This window comes from Populus euphratica, unplaced genomic scaffold (assembly GCF_000495115.2).
Source record: "Populus euphratica unplaced genomic scaffold, PopEup_1.0 scaffold72.1, whole genome shotgun sequence".
Classification (NCBI taxonomy): domain Eukaryota; kingdom Viridiplantae; phylum Streptophyta; class Magnoliopsida; order Malpighiales; family Salicaceae; genus Populus; species Populus euphratica.
The window spans coordinates 477308-496172 of NW_011499922.1; the positions used below are offsets into that span (position 1 = coordinate 477308).

The following is an 18865-nucleotide window of genomic DNA, read 5'->3' on the forward strand; positions in this document are numbered from 1 at the left end:
GGGGGGCAGCTGTACACGTGGCGAACGATGAATGAACAATTAAAGTAGCCCTAAGATCCTTTGAGGATATTATTATGGATACCTACCACTACTCTTTATAAAAAACAAAAGAGAAAAAATATTCTTTAGGTTAATTAACTGATCAGTCTTAGTTTGCTATTTAATAATAACAAGTTTAAGTTTATGGGTTTTTAGAGTTATTAAAATTTTTATGGTTATTAATTTTAGAGTTTGTAGAATTAATTAATTTGTATTTAAATTGGTTTGGATATTTATATTAATTAGAAAAAAAACACCAGTAATGGAAACGAGGTTGGTCGAAATTATTTCTTCATTTTCTTTTAAATATTAATTTAATATTTTTTGAAGTTAAAAGTATTTCAAAAAAACATTTAAAATTAAAAACAAAAAATCATGAGAGACAACCTAAATAGGTTTTTGTCTTGTTGTGAAGGAAAAGAAAACTGTTTGTGGGACATGCAGACCACAATTGTTGGAATTTGTGGACGTGTCCACCCTTATCGTTCATGGGGTTAGAGTATGTCTCTTAGACACGTAGCCCACCACCTTTAGTGTTATAATTAAATTTTAAAATGCAGTCGTTTTAATTATTTTATTAAAATAAATTTTTCTCATAATAAATTTTTATTTTATTTTAACTAGCACTATATTTTTAATTAGAATTATTATTTCTGTTTTTTTAATTCTTTATAATTTTTAAAGCAAGTTAGTAAACAATCTCAAAATAATATGTCTATATTTTACATAATTAAAAGCTACAAAAATCATAAATGTAATAAAATTATATTCAAAATTAATTTATAAATTTTAAATATAAAATAAATTTTAATCAAATAATTCATTGTTAGTATTATTACCTTTAGATCAAATACATAATAATTAAAAAAATTATTAAAACTAAAATGAAAATTTATAATAGTATTCTAGAAACATAACAAAAACAAAGAGTAGATGAATTTAGTAAATTTTTTTCGACTGTAATAAAAACTAAAGGTATAATAAAATTATTATTTCATGAAAAAAATATATTGGAGATAAAAAATTTAGAGACTGAATAAAATAATTTATAGTAATTTACGGTGTTATGTGAAAAAAGATAAAATATTTTAGTCATATGATTTATCTTTTTTGTTAAAAAAATACAAAACTAAATTTTTTATCAATTTAATATTTAAAAAAAAAACAAAGATAATTCTAAAAAAAAAACCTATGAGAAAAAATGTTGTAATATATAGTATCAAATACGTGGGTGAATAATAAATCACCCACATAGACCACAATTGTTGGAATTTGAGGACGTGTCCACCCTTATTGTTCATGGGGTTAGAGGTATTCTCTTAGACACGTAGCCCCCCACCTTTAGTGTTATAATTAAATTTTAAAATGCAGTCGTTTTAATTATTCTATTAAAATACTTTGAACTCATAATATATATTTTTATTTTAGCTAGCAATATATTTTCAATCATAATTATTATTTCTGTTTTTTTTAATTCTTTATAATTTTTAAAGCAAGTTAGTAAACAATCTCAAAATAATATATCTATATTTTACATAATTAAAAGCTATAAAAATCATAAATGTAATAAAATTATATTCAAAATTAATTTATAAATTTTAAATGTAAAATATATTTTAATCAAATAATTTATTGTTAGTATTATTACTTTTAGATTAAATACATAATAATTTAAAAATAAAATATTAAAACTAAAATGAAAATTTATAATAGTATTTTAGGAACATCACAAAATAAAGAGTAGGTGAATCTAGTAAATCTTTTTTTTCTATAATAAAAATTAAAGGTATAATAAAGTTACATGATAGAAAAAAATATATTAGAGATAAAAAATTTAGAAACTAAACAAGATAATTTATAGTCATTCATGGTGTTCTATGAAAAAATAAAATATTTTAGTCATACAATTTAGCTTTTATGTTAAAAAAACAAAAACAATTACAAAACTAAATTATTTACCAACTTAATATATAAAAAAAACAAACAAAGATAATTCTGGAAGAAAAAAACCAATGAGAAAAAACACGGTAACAATTGATAATATTCTGTGAGGAAAATCACAGTGCTTTATCCAATAAAATTAATAAAAATAATTTAAAAATATCATAAAAAAACTATTTAGATAAATACTATAGTAATTCACAATATTTTATGAGAAAAGTTACAATACTTTTCTTATATGATTTACTTTTATTGTAATTATAATTCTTAACAAATTCAATATTAAAAAAAATCGTATGAAAAAATATTGCAGTAATTCAGAGTGTTTTTTTTTTTAAATTACAAAGCTAATTTTTTAACAAGTTTAATATTAAAAAATCAAAAGAGCCAATTATAGAAAAAACATAATGTTGAAAGTTACTCTGGTAATTTATAATGTCTTGTAAGGGAAGTTATAATGCTTTCCCTACATAATTAAGTTTTATTGTAAAATTAAATTCTAACTAGTTTGATATTAAAAAAATAAAATTAATAAAAATAATTTTGAAAAAAAATATTACAAAAAAAGAAAACATAGAAAACAACGTGGAAAAAAATACTATTATAATTCACATTAATTTGCAATAAAAACTATATTGTTTTTCTTGTATATCATAACTATAATTTTTTAACCAACTCATTATTAAAAAATAAAATTGAAAAAGATAATTTCAAATAAAATCATCAAAAAACAAAAACAAAAAAAACATACAGAGAAATACTGTAACAATCAATAATATTTTTTAAATATAAAATTAAAATTTTAATTATTTTAATATTAAAAAATAAAATAAAAATAATTTTTAAAAAAAAACTATGCGGGAAATACCACAGTAATCTATGGTATTTTAAAGGTAAAAAATTACAAATCAAAATTTTTAATTAATTTAATATTAAAAAATAAAATTGATAAAATTTTTTTATAAAAAATAAAAAAAAAAGAGGAAAAGTTGGAAAAAAAGGAAAGTAATTTTGAAAAAAGAGAAAGTTGAAAATAATAATAATAATAATAAAAAAATACAATATGAATTATTGCTGTAATATATAGTGTCGAATACGTGGGTGAATAATAAATCACCCACAGCCTTATTACTTAATCTTATTTAATAGTTTTTTTAATTATTCTATGAAATAGCACAATATTGGAATTAGATTCATGATTAATTATGTGTTTTCATTCACTCGAATAAAGTCAAGGATGGAGGGATTTTTGCCTCTGTAGAGGTAAAGTTGAAGGCTCGTAAAATTTCTTGGCTTGTTCGAGTGCAAGGTAGAGGTGGGGGTGTCTTTGGAAATGTTAGCGTGTTTTTTAAAAAATATTATTTTTTATTTTTATTAAAAATAATTTATTCAGTATATTTTGAATTATTTTGATGAATTAATTTTAAGAATATTTTTTTAAATATAAAATATTATTTTAATATATTTTAAAATAAAAAATACTTTAAAAAACAATTACTTCAGAAAAAAAAGGCCGTAATGCTCTCAAACTCCATAAATCTTCTTGTTCAAATTTATACAGTAAATAATTTTTTATTTACCGTTGGGCCGCAACCCAAACAACAATAAGAACCGGCGGACAACTGTTGTCCATTCGCAACTATTAAGCCACAGCCGAGGTTGGGCAGTTGTTTTCCAATCATCGTTGCTGGGCCACAACCTAAACAACAAAGATCGGAGAACTATTGTCTATTCACAAATGTGGGCCTAGTCTAATTTGGCAACTTTGCAACTTGTTGGGCCAAAAGCCCAACCAAATAGAGACTCCATCCAAAGGCCTAGCTAGGCAGAAAAGGATAGGCGTGCCGAACAATGTATTTTCTCATACTGCTACAACATCAAACCCGACTTAGAAATTAACCCGGTCAAAAAAATCCAGATTATAGATTATACAAGTTAATTTTAATTAAATTTAAAAAATGTATTATTTTATATAAAAAATAAAAATTTAAAAATTATTTAAAAAAATTATCTAATATTTCAATTCATGTTAGAATTGTTGCTTTATCCAATATTTCAATTCATGTTAGAATTGTTGCTTTCTTTCCTGACTCACACTCCCTTTTCTCATTTTATTAGCTTAAACATTAAGAATACCTTTATGTGCATAAAAAACTTTTTGAAACATCCTTCCAGCTTCCACTCCTTGCTTTCACAATGGTTCTTTATTTAAGCTAAAATCTGAGCAAGAGTAAGCTTAGTGGCGATTAATTTCAAAGAGGTCTGAGTCCATGATGGCTTTTGTGTTTCTTTTAAAATTTGCAGTGAAATGCCTCGGTGTTCTTGCATGGTATGCATAACGTCTGTGTGTAACTCTAGTACTTCGCGTTTTGCTTTGCTTTGTGTTTTCATGTCTGTGATGGTCAGTTGTTTCTGCTCCATGGTTGCAGGCCTGTTTTTGGTTTGGGTTATCCTCTGTAAGTCTCCTCTCTTTGTTTTACTTTGAGTGTGTTTGTTCATGTTAACGACTCGACAATCTCTCCTGGTGTTTAGATTATGTTATTCGGAATGTCAAGTCGGTGTTTGTTTAGCCAAGAAGTGATGAATCATCACTAATTCGTGCTTGTTTCTGAGTGTCTAACAGATGTGCTTCCATTCAAGCGATCGAGACTAATTCGAACTCAGACACCCAGAAGCTGATCTCGTACTGGGTCTCCATTTCTGTGGTCTTGCTCCTTGAACATTCGTTTCAGCTTGAATGGTAATTAAATTAAATGAAATTTCAGAGAAACTAAACTGCGTGGCGTTTTCCTGCTGCATTTTTAACTGTGCACTGCTCACTGTGGATTAGAGTAGTGAATTTCAATAGCGTTTTCCAGCTTGAGAAATGAAGTTTTTGATAAGGTTTTTGAGCTTGACTGTGGATCAATTTAGTAAGATATAGTTTTACCTTGTAGCATTGATACACAATTGAAAGAACGAGAAACACGTTCTAAACTGATAACCAAAACAAAACGGGATGGCCAGTCTCGAATTCACGTAACTTTGTTTTAGATCTCTTTAAGTGTTTTTATATTTTAGTTTTTATCTAAAAGTTTATTTTATTTTATTTTTTTTAATTTGAGAGGAAAAAGATAAATTTGTTGAAAAATATTTCAAAAGAGAAAGTTTAGCTTGACCACTTTCTGTCAACAAAAAAAACTTATTCTTGGTGTTTGTAAATTTTATTTGATAATAAAAGTTTTATTAAGGTGTTTTTTTTTTAATTTTTTATTGTGCTAGAAAAAGCAAATCAAGTTTGAGAAAGAATTTTTTTATTTAATTTTATACTTTTAGATCAATTATGAGATGTTTTTAGTTGAGAGATTGATTTATTTAGATTTTAAGAGTGTTTTTAAATGAAAATAAGATGAAAAATAATTTTTTAGATAAAAAAACATAAACATAATATTCTAACCACTATTTTGGTGGTAAAAAGTTGGGCAAGTAGATTATATACTGCTTGACCCAATAATAATAATAATAAAAAAAACCATACACATTAATCCAAACCCAAGCATTTATTTTTTTCTCTTCAATTCAAATTTAAATTCATTAAAATAGATTAATTAGAAATATATTTAGGGTATTGTTTGATTAAATAATATTTGGTTTTGACTTTGTTTTGAATAAGATTATAATTTTTTTTTAATAACAAATTTAATCCAACTAAGTTTACGAACTAGATGTGAGTTTTTTAGTTTAATCTAGATTTAAATGGATTCATCTAATTTTAAAATATTATTGTGAGTTTTTTAGTTTAATCTAGATTGAAATGGATTCATCTAATTTTAAAATATTATTGTTTCAACTTTTTTTTTTCAGTCAAATGACTACATTTTTCTCCTTCAATTTAAATTGAAGCTTGTTAGAACAAATAAATTAGATGTATATTTGGGATATTTTATTGAACTCCCATTCCAATTTTCCATCACAATTTGTGAGCATTATATATATTTTTAATTTATTCACAATAAAATTATCAAAATATTATTATTTTTTTAATTAAAACTTTTTTTATGCTTCAAATAAGCTATTACTTACAAAAAAAAGAAACTATTTTGATAAGGAAATGTAAAAGAAAAGAAAGAAAGAAAAAGCATTGGAGTTTTAATTAAAGAAATACTTTTTTATTCTTATTTTAAATTGTTCATTTTTTTTGTTTATTCTGATTTCTTTCTATTTTTATTAAATAAACAACATGGCTGGGAAAGCTAATTTTTAAAAATAATTAATAAGAAAAAAGAGAAATTCTACTAGAAAAATACTATGTATTAATTGAATTTAAATTATTACCCATCTTATAAAAATTTAATTACCATTTAATAAAAAAATATTTGAACAGTTTTTCACAACATAAAATTAAATATCTTAATATGTATTAGCTTTCTATTGAATCTCTAGCTAGTATTAACAAATTTTTTAATATTTATTGACATATAATTATCGATTTATTCTATCAATCATATCAGTTCGCTATTAAAATTATTCTTGATAATACATAATGCGTTCACAATGCCTTCATATTTTGTTTTTGCGTTGAAGAAATCTTTTGAAAAAATGATTAAAAAAAGAACAAATTGCGATTATGCAGCTCTGATTTTGTAGCCAATCGAAACGAATAGAAACATGATCTTTTGGGAGTCGAAACAATTTCAGGAGTTTCCGATCTAGGGTATTTTTTTTCCTTTTATTCTGTAATTACCCTTGAGAATGATCAGTCAATGAAAGTTGATGTCTTCAAGATGATTTTGGACTTCTGTTCAAATTGTTGGTATGGGGAAATATGTCATGTGCTACTAGATGAGGACAAGAGGACTGTTGAATCTCTCAAGTCAATCTCTATTATCGTATCCCTCTATATGCAGGCTAGCCTTCTGGCCATACATTAAGCTAATGATCGTCGGCTGCTTGGTTCTGCCTTACTTCGATGGTTCTCTGTATGTCTATAAACACCTTATTAATCCGTGTCTATCCATGAGCCCTGCAACTATCACCTGCCAGTTCAACAAGCAGGAGGAGTTGTGTTTCAAGAAAGATGATTTTCTTGTTGAGATGAAGAGGTATAAGAAGGAAAATGGCTCTGATGCTTTGGAGGATCTCATTGCTTCCACGGTATGTATGATTCTTCGTGGCAACAAGTCCCATGGAAATCTTTTGATATTTGCCTGAAATCAATTGAATTATTCTAATTTTGACGTTCTTATCATGTGGATGAAGTATGCTTTCTCATCATTGCTTCCCTCTCAAACACCTGAAATCTTTTGACGTTCTGTTCTTCCAGAAAAAGAGTGCAAAGCCTAATGTGGATGTGAAGGAGATCAGGGCGGTTGAGGCAGAGGATATGGTAAGGTCGCTAATTTCAGTTGCATATTGTTTATGGCTATTTATGTGACCCGTTCAAAGCCAGATCATGAATGCAGAAGCCAGAAACACCCACCAACCAAGTTTATGGCTATTTATGTGACCCGTTCAAAGCCAGATCATGAACGCAGAAGCCAGAAACACCCACCAACCAAAGGTAGTAGGAGCGGTCTTTATAACGAGAGCTCGATCATTGGAGCAACCACATGACTCATGTTTCCTTATTATTGATTGAATTTTTTTCTTTTCTTGAAAATAAGTCCCACTTATGAAGTAATTCAGTGTTCTTGTAGAATAGTGGTTGTTAAGTGTGATGCTGTACAGGGTTTTATTTCAGCTGATCAAGCTTTTGATTCATGCAGCCGAAGTTCGAACAACTTCTGGTTCGATTCAAAGACAGTAATGATGTGGAGATAACAGAGAAGATAGAAGTTGCATCAACCAAGCAGGTAATTTTATTCAACGGTTGGAAATTTGGGCACCCTTAAGGAAAAGTCTACCTGTGCTTTTGGAAATAATATTATGAACTGCGAAATGTTACTGCCTGATGAAAAATTTAAATATCTTTTGATTCACGCTGCTGAAGCTGGAACAGCCTGAGCTTCCGATTCGATTCAAAGATGGTGATGCTGTGGAAGTAACAGAGAAGCAAGAAGTTGCATCAACCACGCAGGTTATTTTATTCAGCAGATGAAATTTTCATAACTTTTCAAGAAAATGGCTGCATGTGCTTCAACCCAAACAATCTTAAACTTCTCTCAAAAACTTGTGTTATTTGATAAGATTTTCAAAAATTCCCCTCATGAGTACCACAAATTCCCTTCCCTTCCTTCCCCCTGTGATTTCTTTATTGGTTTCTTGTTAGTCAATGTTCTCTTGACCATTCTATGTTTACCATGTGTATTCTTTATACATCCTCCAAGCATCTATGTTTCCTGCTTTTGCAGGCTAGAGAGGCAGAATCCAACATCAACCACACAGAAAACAGAACATTTCCACCTCTGGAGAGCATAAACACTGCAACAACAACAGTAGGAGGCGGAGATCTTTGTGGGATTCTACCTCCCGAGAAAGTCCAAAAGCTATGGACTTGTGTTATATGTCAAGTAACAGCCAAAAATGAGACAGCTCTAATTGCACATCTACATGGAAATAGACACAAGGCCACTTGTGAACAGCTAAATGTCAAGAATCAGACAGATGTTAACTCACATCTTCAAGGAAAAAGACACAAGAAAACTTGTGAGCCTCTGAACTTCAAGAAGCAGGCATCATACAGCAATGTTTCCCCTGCTTCAGTGGGAAGGAACCTGATGAACAGCCGATGTATTGAGATGATAGGTTCTCATTGGTGGTGTAAAATCTGCAATGTAAGCAGTGTACATGGCAAGCAAAGTCACCTTAAAGGGAAAAGGCACAGGGCTTCGTTGCAAGCATTGGATGGTCTTGGAGACAATAGGCATGCCTGAGTCACTGAATAAGTTCATACAACTATTGTAGAAGATGTTCTAATCTGGCGGGCAAGGCGGCCGTGATCATCCAAGGTACCTGTAGATTAAATGGCGTGTTTTGTTGCCGGACAAAAACAAATTAAATGGCGTCGAAAGGCAAAAACTTAAAAGGCGGATATCATGTAAAGTAACCTTTGAAATGGCGGACCTTTTCTTTTTATAAATGAATGAAGTTTCATTGATCCAAAGGAAACAAGTAGGAGCTTATCCTGCTACAAAAGCAAGAATTCAGCCGCTATTACAAGGAAAATAATCAGAGAAATAGCCACTGATTACAAAGAACAAAAGATTTTGTTTCTTATCAGGTCCTTTTGCATATTGCGTACGAATAATGAACCTTTACGGACTCCTCGTCGAATTACTTATCCTATTGAAATTGACTCGCTGGCTTTGAAAAATAGGGGGCGATTACTAAAATTTTATAAAAACTCGAGTTCTAGGTTCATTATCATTGGAAGGATTGATATTAGAAATATTAAATATCTTAGCAAATTTATTCCTTGATATTCCTATTATGTCGAAAGGTTTATACTTCTTTTGCTGTAGCTTGCTTAGCACAAAAATACCATGACCATATCTTGATCCAAAAAATTCCAGATTATCAAATCTCTTAGAGAAATACCAAAAAATTCCACAAAAATACCAAATGAAAAACAAGTAATTTGGTAGTCAAATACCAAATGAAAAACAAGTAATTTGGTTTTGGATCAATGAATTTGGATGCCAGAAAAAGCTTAGAGAAATCATTCATCTTCTATGCAGCTATCACAAGCAGATTTCAGAGGAAAATTCAACACGGGAAACGATTTCATTAATTATATTAATTTCACCTACCCGTAGGTTTGTTCCATTATCGGATCCAGAATGACTTTTATTGTGCTGTTTTCAGTGACGAAGAACTCTTAAATCGATGTCTTTGGAAGAGAAATGTATTTTCAAGCTGACAGATGCTGTGCACTAGAGATAATTCAGATTTCTGCTAATGAAGTGCAAGAACTGGCTTATGATAGAATCCATGAGCTTATCAGCTTCCATAGAAATAAATTCAACTCCCATCATAGGAAGATGGCCATTTGGCTACCCTCTGTACAGGAACTATTTTGTCTTTCCAGAAGACGGACGAGACATTTAAGTTTCGATGAGAGACCTACTAACTTATTTACAAAGGCGATCAATTTCTCATCTCCATCACAGCTTTCATTATTCTTGTCTGAATTATTTTTACCTAGACAACATTCAATTTGAACTTTTAAAGCATTATTGATTTTATTTCAATCTAACAATCCATGGCTATATTCCCAAATTCAGCTTCAAACAGTAAAGTAACTGCTGCGGAATTGAAAAAAATTGGGAATTTTTATTGATAGATGTTGAGAAAGCTTTGAATTTTCTTATCCAAAAGAAAAAAGTAGTAAGAAAAGTAATGAACTTCTCAAAATCCAGAAACTTTGAAAAATATAAACCAGGAAATTTAAGATGGATCAGAATCCTGGCTTGGTTCTCAAAAGAGAAAAATCGCTCAGTTTATTCAGCTTCGATCATTTGGGGAAATAATCATCATCTCCATCTGTTGAATCCCATTATTTATCATTAATTATTCCTACAAATCGCAATAATTTAACATAAAAAATAAAAATTTCAAAAAATATTTTAAAAAATCAAGTTGAAGATGGATCAGAAATCTGGCTTGGATCTCTCGAAAGAGAAAAATCGCTCAGTTTGTTCACCTTCGATCATCTGGGGAAATAATCATCACCTCCATCTTCGTCTTCATTTAAAAAAAAACTTTCAAAATAGAACAAAATAAAGATCTAACAAAGACACCAAAATATCTCCAAATCTGCATCAAACAGAGAGGTGTAAGGATCTAATCAACTCCTAATTGGGATTTTGCAGAAACGGAAAATTAGATATAGCGTCAGCTCATACACAACGTTTACTCTGTAAAAAACGCTGGTAATCAGTATATGACGCAAGGAAAAATTAGATTTCTTGATAGTTAATGAAAGGTTAAGAAATTCAAAAACCCAACGCCTAGAGAAGATGAAGAAATTATGGGTGCTGCAGAGCGTTGTATGGGGTAAACGAAGCGCAATGATAACTGAGGCCAGGGAAGAGCGGTTTATAAAGACGAAGGAAGGGAGGGTTTGCTGCTGTTGCTAAAACCCTAGATCAAGTGGGCGTTTGCCATGTGTACTGACCGAGTAGAATTTGGGCCGTGTGGCCTCTTATCACACCGAAGAAGAATGACCTTAGGAGAAGTTATTCGACCTGTTTAAGACTTATCTTGGATGTGTTGATAAATAAATTCCAGTTGATTATTTTTTTAAAAAAAATAAAATACTATTATTTTAATTTTTTAAAGAGGTATTAAATTGAATTCTTATGAGGTTAACTAGATTACAAACTCACTTATCAAATTAATTGATTCATTTTAATTTTTTAAAATAAAATAATATTATTCTATTTTTTTTTAAATTACTAAATTAAATTTAAATCGATTACAAACTCACTTATCAAATTAATTGAGTTAGGTTATTTTTTTTTAATCTTTGTGGTCGCTTTAGATTTTATAACCATGGATACGAATGAATTTTGGGGGGAGGAGAATTTGTTTATTAGACTTTTGTTTAATTTTAAAGTTAATTTTTAATTTTTAAATCCAGATAGTTAAATGCATAAATAAGTAGTACATAGATAAATATTGGATATGAGTATTTTATTATTATTAACATAAAATCTAGAGATTATCCTGTGAAAACAATTTAATTTAATTTAATTTATTACCCAGCAAAAATATTCATTGTGATTAATAAAAATAATTGATTATCTCCAGTAATGTATCCTAATCCTTGTATTTAACACAATAATTTAGTTATTTAAATTAAATTTGAGTATAATTTAACGATGAGGAAAAAAAAAAAACTTTATACTTCAAGTAACGTATTTCCGTCCATCATCCGCGGGAGCTGGAGAAGTTGAACTGATGATCTTGGCGACGAATTAAGCATAGCAAGTATTGGCAATATTGTTGCCGATGCGAAGAGTGCCAAAAGCAATATTGAGAAGATCCTGATGGGCTTCAACCCTATTCAAACCAGAAGAAGTTGAGGATAGTTGGATATGGAGGTTCAAAATTTCCAATTGGATGATGAACATGCACTTGATGCAACGAAATCTAATGGAGATCTTGCTGGAATGGAATGGTGTGGCAATTCTGAACAACTTCCACCATTTGGGAAACTAGAGTTCCTTAAGCATCGTCCTTGGAAAGTCTGCATCTTGATTCCCTGAAGAGCTTAGAGCAATGGACACCAGTTACTGAAGACGGTTTTCCTCGCGTTGGCGAAGTCTAATTGCTCTATATAGTCGAAATGCCGCCAATTATGATCTCCATCAGCACATTGAGAATCGTGGAAGGCAGTGCTACATTATTGAGGTCAGCTAAGAATTACACTTCTCTTACCTTCCTTGAAATTAAAATGATTTCGGATTCGACGCTTCCGACTGATGAATGGTTTCAAAACCTTGCACTCCTTGAGCACTCACATGGTTTTGAAAATCGGCAGTCCTAGTCATGTCAGATGTTAGACAACCTACCTTCTCTTTTGAACTTGCACCTTTCAGTATTCTAATATCTGCATCTCTACCTGAGGAGTGCAATACCTGACAGCACTTGAGAAATTGTATCTGAAAGCATGTCCAGCCGAAGAGCATCCAATATCTCACTTCTCTCCAATATCTTATTATTCTGGATTGCAGGGCCTTGCGTTCTCTACCAAATGAGATTGGACATCTCACCTCCCTTTCATCGTTGTTGATTTGGGACTGTCCTAAATCGATGTCTCTGCTAGAACAAGTACAGAATCCCAGTATGCTTAGAGCTGAGAATAAGGGGATGTCCATATCTGAAGAGGAGGAATAAGGAAGAGAGAGGAGAGGACTGGCCAAAGACATCTCACATCCTTCCACTGATATCAACCAGACAGTAATCCAATGATCTCTGCAGACATGAAGATTAGAGTGGTTGGCTTCATGGATTTCGGAAAATGACGAGGTTCGCTCCACAGTAGTTACATTGAAAGTTCATGATGTGAGCCTTTATGCGATTCTACATGGGAGAAATGCTGCAATGTGGTTGCCTTGTTCTACTTTTCATGATCTATACAGATGAGATGATACACTAGTTATAATTTGCAGAATCAACGATGATAACTTGTGGTCCAGATTTTTATAATCTACAGGGATTATCCATTCGATGTTTGCAATCTACCTCTGATTCTCTTTACTGCTGCATTGGGTCAGAATTGGTGGATGTATCTTCCAAAAATATATTTCCAAGTTTTCCAAAAATAATAATCTATATGGATTGGTTATTCCAGCACCCATAAGTCGGCAACCAGAGGGAGTTTTCCAGGAGGAATTGGACTGGAAGAAAGAGGAACAATACTCCAAGGAAGAAGAGAAGATAGGTCCAGAAACAAGAGGCATTCTATGCGGCAGAAACACCCTTAAATCCAGCCACTCAGCCAGCCAGGCTTAAGTTCCTGAGTTGAGTTCCGAGCTCTGATTTGTGTCAGCTATCTTGAAGAGTAAAATTCCATCCCGGCATTCAGAGGTATTTAAGATTGTGGATGGACTGAATTTTTAAAAAATATTAGTGTTTTTAGTTTTAAATTATTTTTTATTTTTTTGGATATACATTAATATAAATATAAAATTTTTAAAATATAAAATTATTATTTTAATAAATATTATACTAAATAATTTATCAAGCTCTCAAACAAGCATTTAAACGTGAATGAAGAAGGCTCGTGTAAAAAGTTTTACTTATTACACTTTGAACGTATCTCTTTCACTTCATTTTTATTTTACCGTTTCATATTTCTCACAGCCTAATCGTTTTGATCTAGCTCTTTCACTGGCGACAAGGCTTCATCCATAATCCATAATTAAAATTCGAATGTGTATACTAGTAGTGTTCTCTCTCTCTCTCTCTCTCTTTTAAGAATTAATATACTTTTCTTATCAAATATTAAAATTAAAAACAAAAACAAAGAAAGACCTTAGCTACCTTTCCTTCCTTCCTTCTCTTCTTTCTTTTTCTGTGAATTCCCAGTTGCTATCTTAGGAACTCGAAAAGAAAAGAATATTGAGGACTGCTTTGATTAATCTCTTTTATAACCAAGAATCTCTGCGTACCTCTTAAAATTCCTTTCTTTTCCTTTCCTTTTTCTTTACTAAGAATGTTCCTTTTCCTCTTCTATCACCTATCCTCCATCGACCTGTTTCCTAAAAAAAAAAAAAGTTAAGTCTCAAAGCCAATCATTTGATTACAACCGAAGCAAACCCATTTTCATGCATCAATCAAACACCTGCCATTGCTCTATAAATTGGTTGTCTTAAAGAGGAGTTGATCAAAAAGCATTTCGTGATCATTTCCTTTCCTTCAAAACTTCGTGTTGCTACAAAAAATAAGTGCTGTTACAGAATGGCAACCTTGAAGAGGTCAGACTCCATAGCTGACAACATGCCAGAAGCCTTGAAACAAAGCAGGTATCACATGAAGAAATGTTTTGCCAAGTACGTAGAGAAGGGAAGGAGAACAATGAAGCTTCAACAATTACTTGATGAGATGGAGAATGTTATTGATGATCAGGTTGAAAGAACTAGGGTCTTCGAAGGTTTACTAGGGGACATTTGGTTTTCCATTCAGGTTTGTATTCTCTGGTCCTTTCTTCTTGGTAAGAGACAACTTCATCCTTTAACTCTCATGGGTTTTATTTTTTACCCTTGAAATTAAGAAATTAGTATAATGTTATTCTTATGTAGAGTTTGTTTATTGTTTAGAAACAAACAAACAAAAAAATCGAGACAACGAAGACATGTTTCTATGTTCTTCTAGTTTTGAAACGACAAAAATTTACTCTAAAACTATTTCAAAGATAAATTTATTTTATGTTTCTGTATCTATCTTCCTATATTGTCTCAACTTATGGGCAGCTTGTAGCTCATTGGTACTCTTGTAAAATAAAAGTGAGGGCTCGAGTTTGAGTCTCATCTCTATACAGCAGCGTCATAAATTTTATTTTCTAAGAGAAATCACATGTAATTTGCAGGAAGCAGTTGTTAATCCACCATATGTAGCTTTTTCCATAAGACCAAGCCCCGGATTTTGGGAACATGTGAAGGTGAACTCTGCTAATCTTTCAGTAGAGGGCATCACTGTTACAGACTACTTGAAATTCAAAGAAATGATATATGATGAGAACTGGTATGCTATGCACTCTTCTGTCCAGTCAGTATCACACCAGGTTTTCCCTGTAGATTTCTACTAAAAAAAATGTTGTCATTGCAGGGCAAAGGATGCTAATGCTTTGGAAGTTGATTTCGGTGCATTTGATTTCTCTTTGCCTCACTTGACCTTAAGTTCTTCCATTGGGAATGGGCTTGGTTTTGTTTCAAAGTTTGTAACTTCAAAGCTAAGCGGCCGCCTGGAGAATGCTCAGCCTCTGGTGGATTACTTGCTATCTCTGAATCGTCAAGGAGAAGTACGAGAGAAACAATTTCATTTTCTATTCAGGATTGCAATGCATGAGTATTTGATTTTCTAATGCCTCTGAATTTGCAGAAACTTATGATAAATGAGACCCTTGGCACCGTCGGAAAGCTGCAGATGGCATTGATAGTTGCTGAAGTCTACCTCTCAGGACTTGCCAAGGACACCCCATATCACAGTTTTGAGATAAGGTGAATATTTTTGCCATCAGACACTGAAATTTCACAATGTAGACCCTGGAAATTGATGTTCTTCGTTTCACAGCTTCAAAGAATGGGGCTTCGAGAAGGGGTGGGGTGATACTGCAGAAAGAGTGAAGGAGACAATGAGATGTCTCTCAGAAGTACTCCAAGCACCGGATCCAATGAACATGGAGAAATTTCTTAGCAGGCTACCAACAGTATTTAATGTAGTCATTTTCTCTCCTCATGGCTACTTCGGTCAAGCAGATGTCCTCGGTTTGCCAGATACAGGCGGACAGGTATGAATTTCAATTCCCTACTGTAGTAAAACAAGTTTACTGGTACTTGATATTCTTGATCACAAACCTGTGCAACTACTCTAAACAGGTGGTCTACATTCTAGATCAAGTGAAAGCCTTGGAAGAGGAATTGCTTCTTAGGATTAAGCAACAAGGCCTAAATGTGAAACCTCAAATTGTTGTGGTAAGTTCACCAGTCCTCAAGGAGTGACTAATCCAACCAGGGTTGCAGGAGTCTGTCTAATCATGTTCTTGCCTAAACAGGTCACGCGACTCATTCCTGATGCTCGGGGAACAACGTGCAACCTGGAATTCGAAGCGATTAATGGCACCAAGTATTCAAACATCCTCAGGGTGCCATTTAGGGTAGAAAATAGGGTCCTCCGCCAGTGGGTTTCACGTTTCGATGTCTATCCCTATATCGAGAAGTTTACCCAGGCATATTTTGAACCGTCACATGATTCATTTTAAATCTTTCTTCATTCGTGTTCTGGGGGTTTCCTGTTATCACTGAATGTACTTATCTGTTTTTATATCAGGAAGTTACGACCAAGATCTTAGACCTCATGGAAGGAAAGCCAGATCTCATCATTGGAAACTACACTGATGGGAATTTAGCAGCAACTCTCATGGCTAGTAAACTTGGGATAACTCAGGCAACTATTGCACATGCTTTGGAGAAGACGAAGTACGAAAATTCTGATCTCAAGTGGAAGGAATTCGACTCTAAGTATCACTTCCCATGCCAGTTTATGGCTGATATAGTTGCAATGAATGCGACAGATTTCGTCATAGCAAGTACATATCAAGAGATTGCAGGAAGGTTAGATATTGTCTACACTTCTCTGAATGATTCTGTTTTAAACCATAGTTTGTCAAGTGATTCCAAATTTCTTCCGCTGAATATCAGAGCAAAACTATCCTATAAAAATGTATTGAAACCCTATGTTATATTATTGCAGCAAAGATAGACCTGGACAGTATGAGAGCCATGCTGCATTCACATTGCCAGGGCTCTGTAGAGTTGTTTCCGGTGTCAATGTCTTTGATCCAAAGTTTAACATTGCTGCACCCGGAGCTGACCAATCTGTCTATTTCCCACACACACAGAAACAGAGTCGATTCACGCAGTTTAATCCTGACATTGAAGAATTGTTGTTTAGCAAAGTGGTCAATGACGAACACATGTAAGTACTCAGAAATCATTTACTTTAGATTGTCATTGAGAGCAATTAGAACAACCCAGCATCTTATATGAACTTATTTAAACAACAGCGGATATCTAGAGGACAAGAAGAAGCCTATTATCTTCTCAATGGCAAGGCTCGATACAGTGAAGAACCTTACTGGACTAACCGAGTGGTATGGGAAGAACAAGAGACTCAGAGGTTTAGTTAATCTTGTTATAGTTGGTGGATTCTTTGATCCAAACAAATCTAAAGACAGAGAAGAAATGGCTGAAATAAAGAAGATGCATGAATTGATGGAGAAGTACCAACTCAAGGGTCAGATCAGATGGATAGCAGCTCAGACCGATAGGAAGCGCAATGGAGAACTGTACCGTTGTATCGCTGATACAAAGGGAGCTTTCGTGCAGCCTGCTCTCTATGAAGCATTTGGACTCACAGTCATCGAGGCTATGAACTGCGGATTGCCCACCTTCGCAACCAATCAAGGAGGCCCGTCTGAAATCATCGTCGATGGGATCTCAGGATTTCATATTGATCCAAAAAATGGAGATGAGTCGAGCAACATTATCGCTGATTTCTTTGAGAAGTGCAAGGTGGATCCCGGACACTGGAATAAGTATTCAGTGGAGGGGTTGAAACGGATAAATGAATGGTAACTACCCTTGTCGCAGACAACATCCTTGTGTTCTTGCGCGCTTATGTTTACTAACCGAAACCTTATTCACTTTGTTTTGTAGCTATACATGGAAGATCTATGCAAACAAATTGTTGAACATGGGTAACATGTATAGTTTCTGGAGGCAGCTCAACAAGGAGCAGAAACTAGCCAAGCAGAGATACATCCAGTTGTTCTTTAATCTTAAATTCAAGGAATTGGTATGCGCTCTCTACTTACATGCCACCATGGCGTGCACTCTCTACTCTCTGCTTACAGCTTTACAATCAATAATAATAACTATTGAAAATCTTCATTGGTTCCTCACGTGAAACTTGCAGGTAAAGAGAGTGCCTATCCCAACTGAAGAAGCTCAAACACCAGTCTCAGAGCCAGCAGCCAGAACGCAGCCCAGTGCAAGGTAGGGAAGTTGATTCTCTACAAGTACAATTATTTTCTGAATAGTTTTTTTATTATACAAAATAAGTTTTTCACTTTTCTAACATTTTATGCAAGCTAACTTGCATATTTTGACAATGCAGCGTGAAACGAACTCAGTCGCGATGGCAGAAGTATGAACTACAAACCCGAATAGCTAATTTCTATGGATACTGCAATAAAGGAACTCATATTATCTTTGTCCTGCTTTCAGGTTTTTCGGAGCTTAAGCTGCAATAAGGAAGCTTGGATCAGCATAGCAGGCATCCTGTGCCACCTGATATTGTTGTTAAGTGTTATGTTTTTCCGTATTGTTTGATCCTCTACTTTCACAATTCAATTTCAGTCTATCACTGAAAAGAAAATAAATAAATGGGAATGTGTACAACTAATAAATTCAGAGTGAGATGGTTTTCAATTGATTAATAATAGTGCTTTAACAGTAACAAGAAGTTTACCTACTCGTCGAAGCAACAAGAAATTCAATGGCCCTTCATAAAGGATAATCATTGTCCACCATGTGCAAGCCCCCTGTCTAATATTTCCATTTCATCCTTGAGCATGCTTGTGCAACAAGCTTACAGGCTGTGTTGCCCCCCTTTCCCTCTTCATTTAGGAGAGGTGTAGAGAACCAAGTTTAACAATAACATATTACAGAAATTTTCCACC

At 32.6% G+C, this 18865-nt stretch overlaps 2 protein-coding genes and 1 long non-coding RNA gene across 9 annotated transcripts; all 3 read left to right on the forward strand.

The window, feature by feature from the left end:
- Positions 1-4164: 4164 nt before the first annotated feature.
- Positions 4165-9066, forward strand: LOC105135233 (uncharacterized). Of its 6 annotated transcripts, none has more exons than XM_011040022.1 (9): positions 4165-4309; positions 4410-4436; positions 4604-4720; positions 6867-7113; positions 7283-7345; positions 7725-7811; positions 7949-8035; positions 8310-8562; positions 8602-9066. In XM_011040022.1, exons 1-9 carry the CDS (start codon positions 4251-4253, stop codon positions 8829-8831), a joined length of 1170 nt encoding a protein of 389 aa, XP_011038324.1. In that variant the 5' UTR covers positions 4165-4250; the 3' UTR covers positions 8832-9066. The 6 variants fall into 6 exon arrangements, with proteins under 6 accessions (XP_011038324.1, XP_011038323.1, XP_011038325.1 ...); XM_011040021.1 differs by having other exon boundaries at positions 8310-8556; positions 8596-9066; XM_011040023.1 differs by having other exon boundaries at positions 8310-8547; positions 8620-9066.
- Positions 9067-9546: 480 nt separating this feature from the next.
- Positions 9547-10893, forward strand: LOC105135235 (uncharacterized). Its single transcript, XR_844144.1, has 2 exons — positions 9547-9888; positions 10021-10893. It is a non-coding gene; the product is annotated as an uncharacterized LOC105135235 (long non-coding RNA).
- Positions 10894-14216: 3323 nt separating this feature from the next.
- Positions 14217-18602, forward strand: LOC105135236 (sucrose synthase 5-like). 2 transcript variants are annotated; one of them, XM_011040025.1, is made up of 14 exons: positions 14217-14589; positions 14993-15147; positions 15232-15424; positions 15505-15623; positions 15697-15913; positions 16002-16097; positions 16178-16351; positions 16453-16736; positions 16876-17100; positions 17189-17755; positions 17841-17979; positions 18100-18179; positions 18301-18330; positions 18411-18602. In XM_011040025.1, the coding sequence occupies exons 1-14, from the start codon at positions 14365-14367 to the stop codon at positions 18424-18426; spliced, it is 2520 nt and encodes an 839-aa protein (XP_011038327.1). In that variant the 5' UTR covers positions 14217-14364; the 3' UTR covers positions 18427-18602. The 2 variants fall into 2 exon arrangements, with proteins under 2 accessions (XP_011038327.1, XP_011038328.1); XM_011040026.1 differs by lacking the exons at positions 18301-18330; positions 18411-18602 and having other exon boundaries at positions 18100-18183.
- The last annotated feature ends 263 nt before the right edge of the window (positions 18603-18865 follow it).

Bases quoted from the DNA above. Each gene is read 5' to 3' on its own strand.
- LOC105135236 (XM_011040025.1), top strand. From the start codon at position 14,365: ATGGCAACCTTGAAGAGGTCAGACTCCATAGCTGACAACATGCCAGAA. The intron at 15,914-16,001 runs GTATGAATTTCA...TACTCTAAACAG, and splicing joins TGCCAGATACAGGCGGACAG to GTGGTCTACATTCTAGATCA. The intron at 16,352-16,452 runs GCATATTTTGAA...TTTTTATATCAG, and splicing joins ATATCGAGAAGTTTACCCAG to GAAGTTACGACCAAGATCTT.
- LOC105135233 (XM_011040019.1), top strand. From the start codon at position 4,251: ATGATGGCTTTTGTGTTTCTTTTAAAATTTGCAGTGAAATGCCTCGGT. The intron at 7,346-7,724 runs GTAAGGTCGCTA...TGATTCATGCAG, and splicing joins CGGTTGAGGCAGAGGATATG to CCGAAGTTCGAACAACTTCT. The intron at 8,036-8,309 runs GTTATTTTATTC...CTGCTTTTGCAG, and splicing joins AAGTTGCATCAACCACGCAG to GCTAGAGAGGCAGAATCCAA.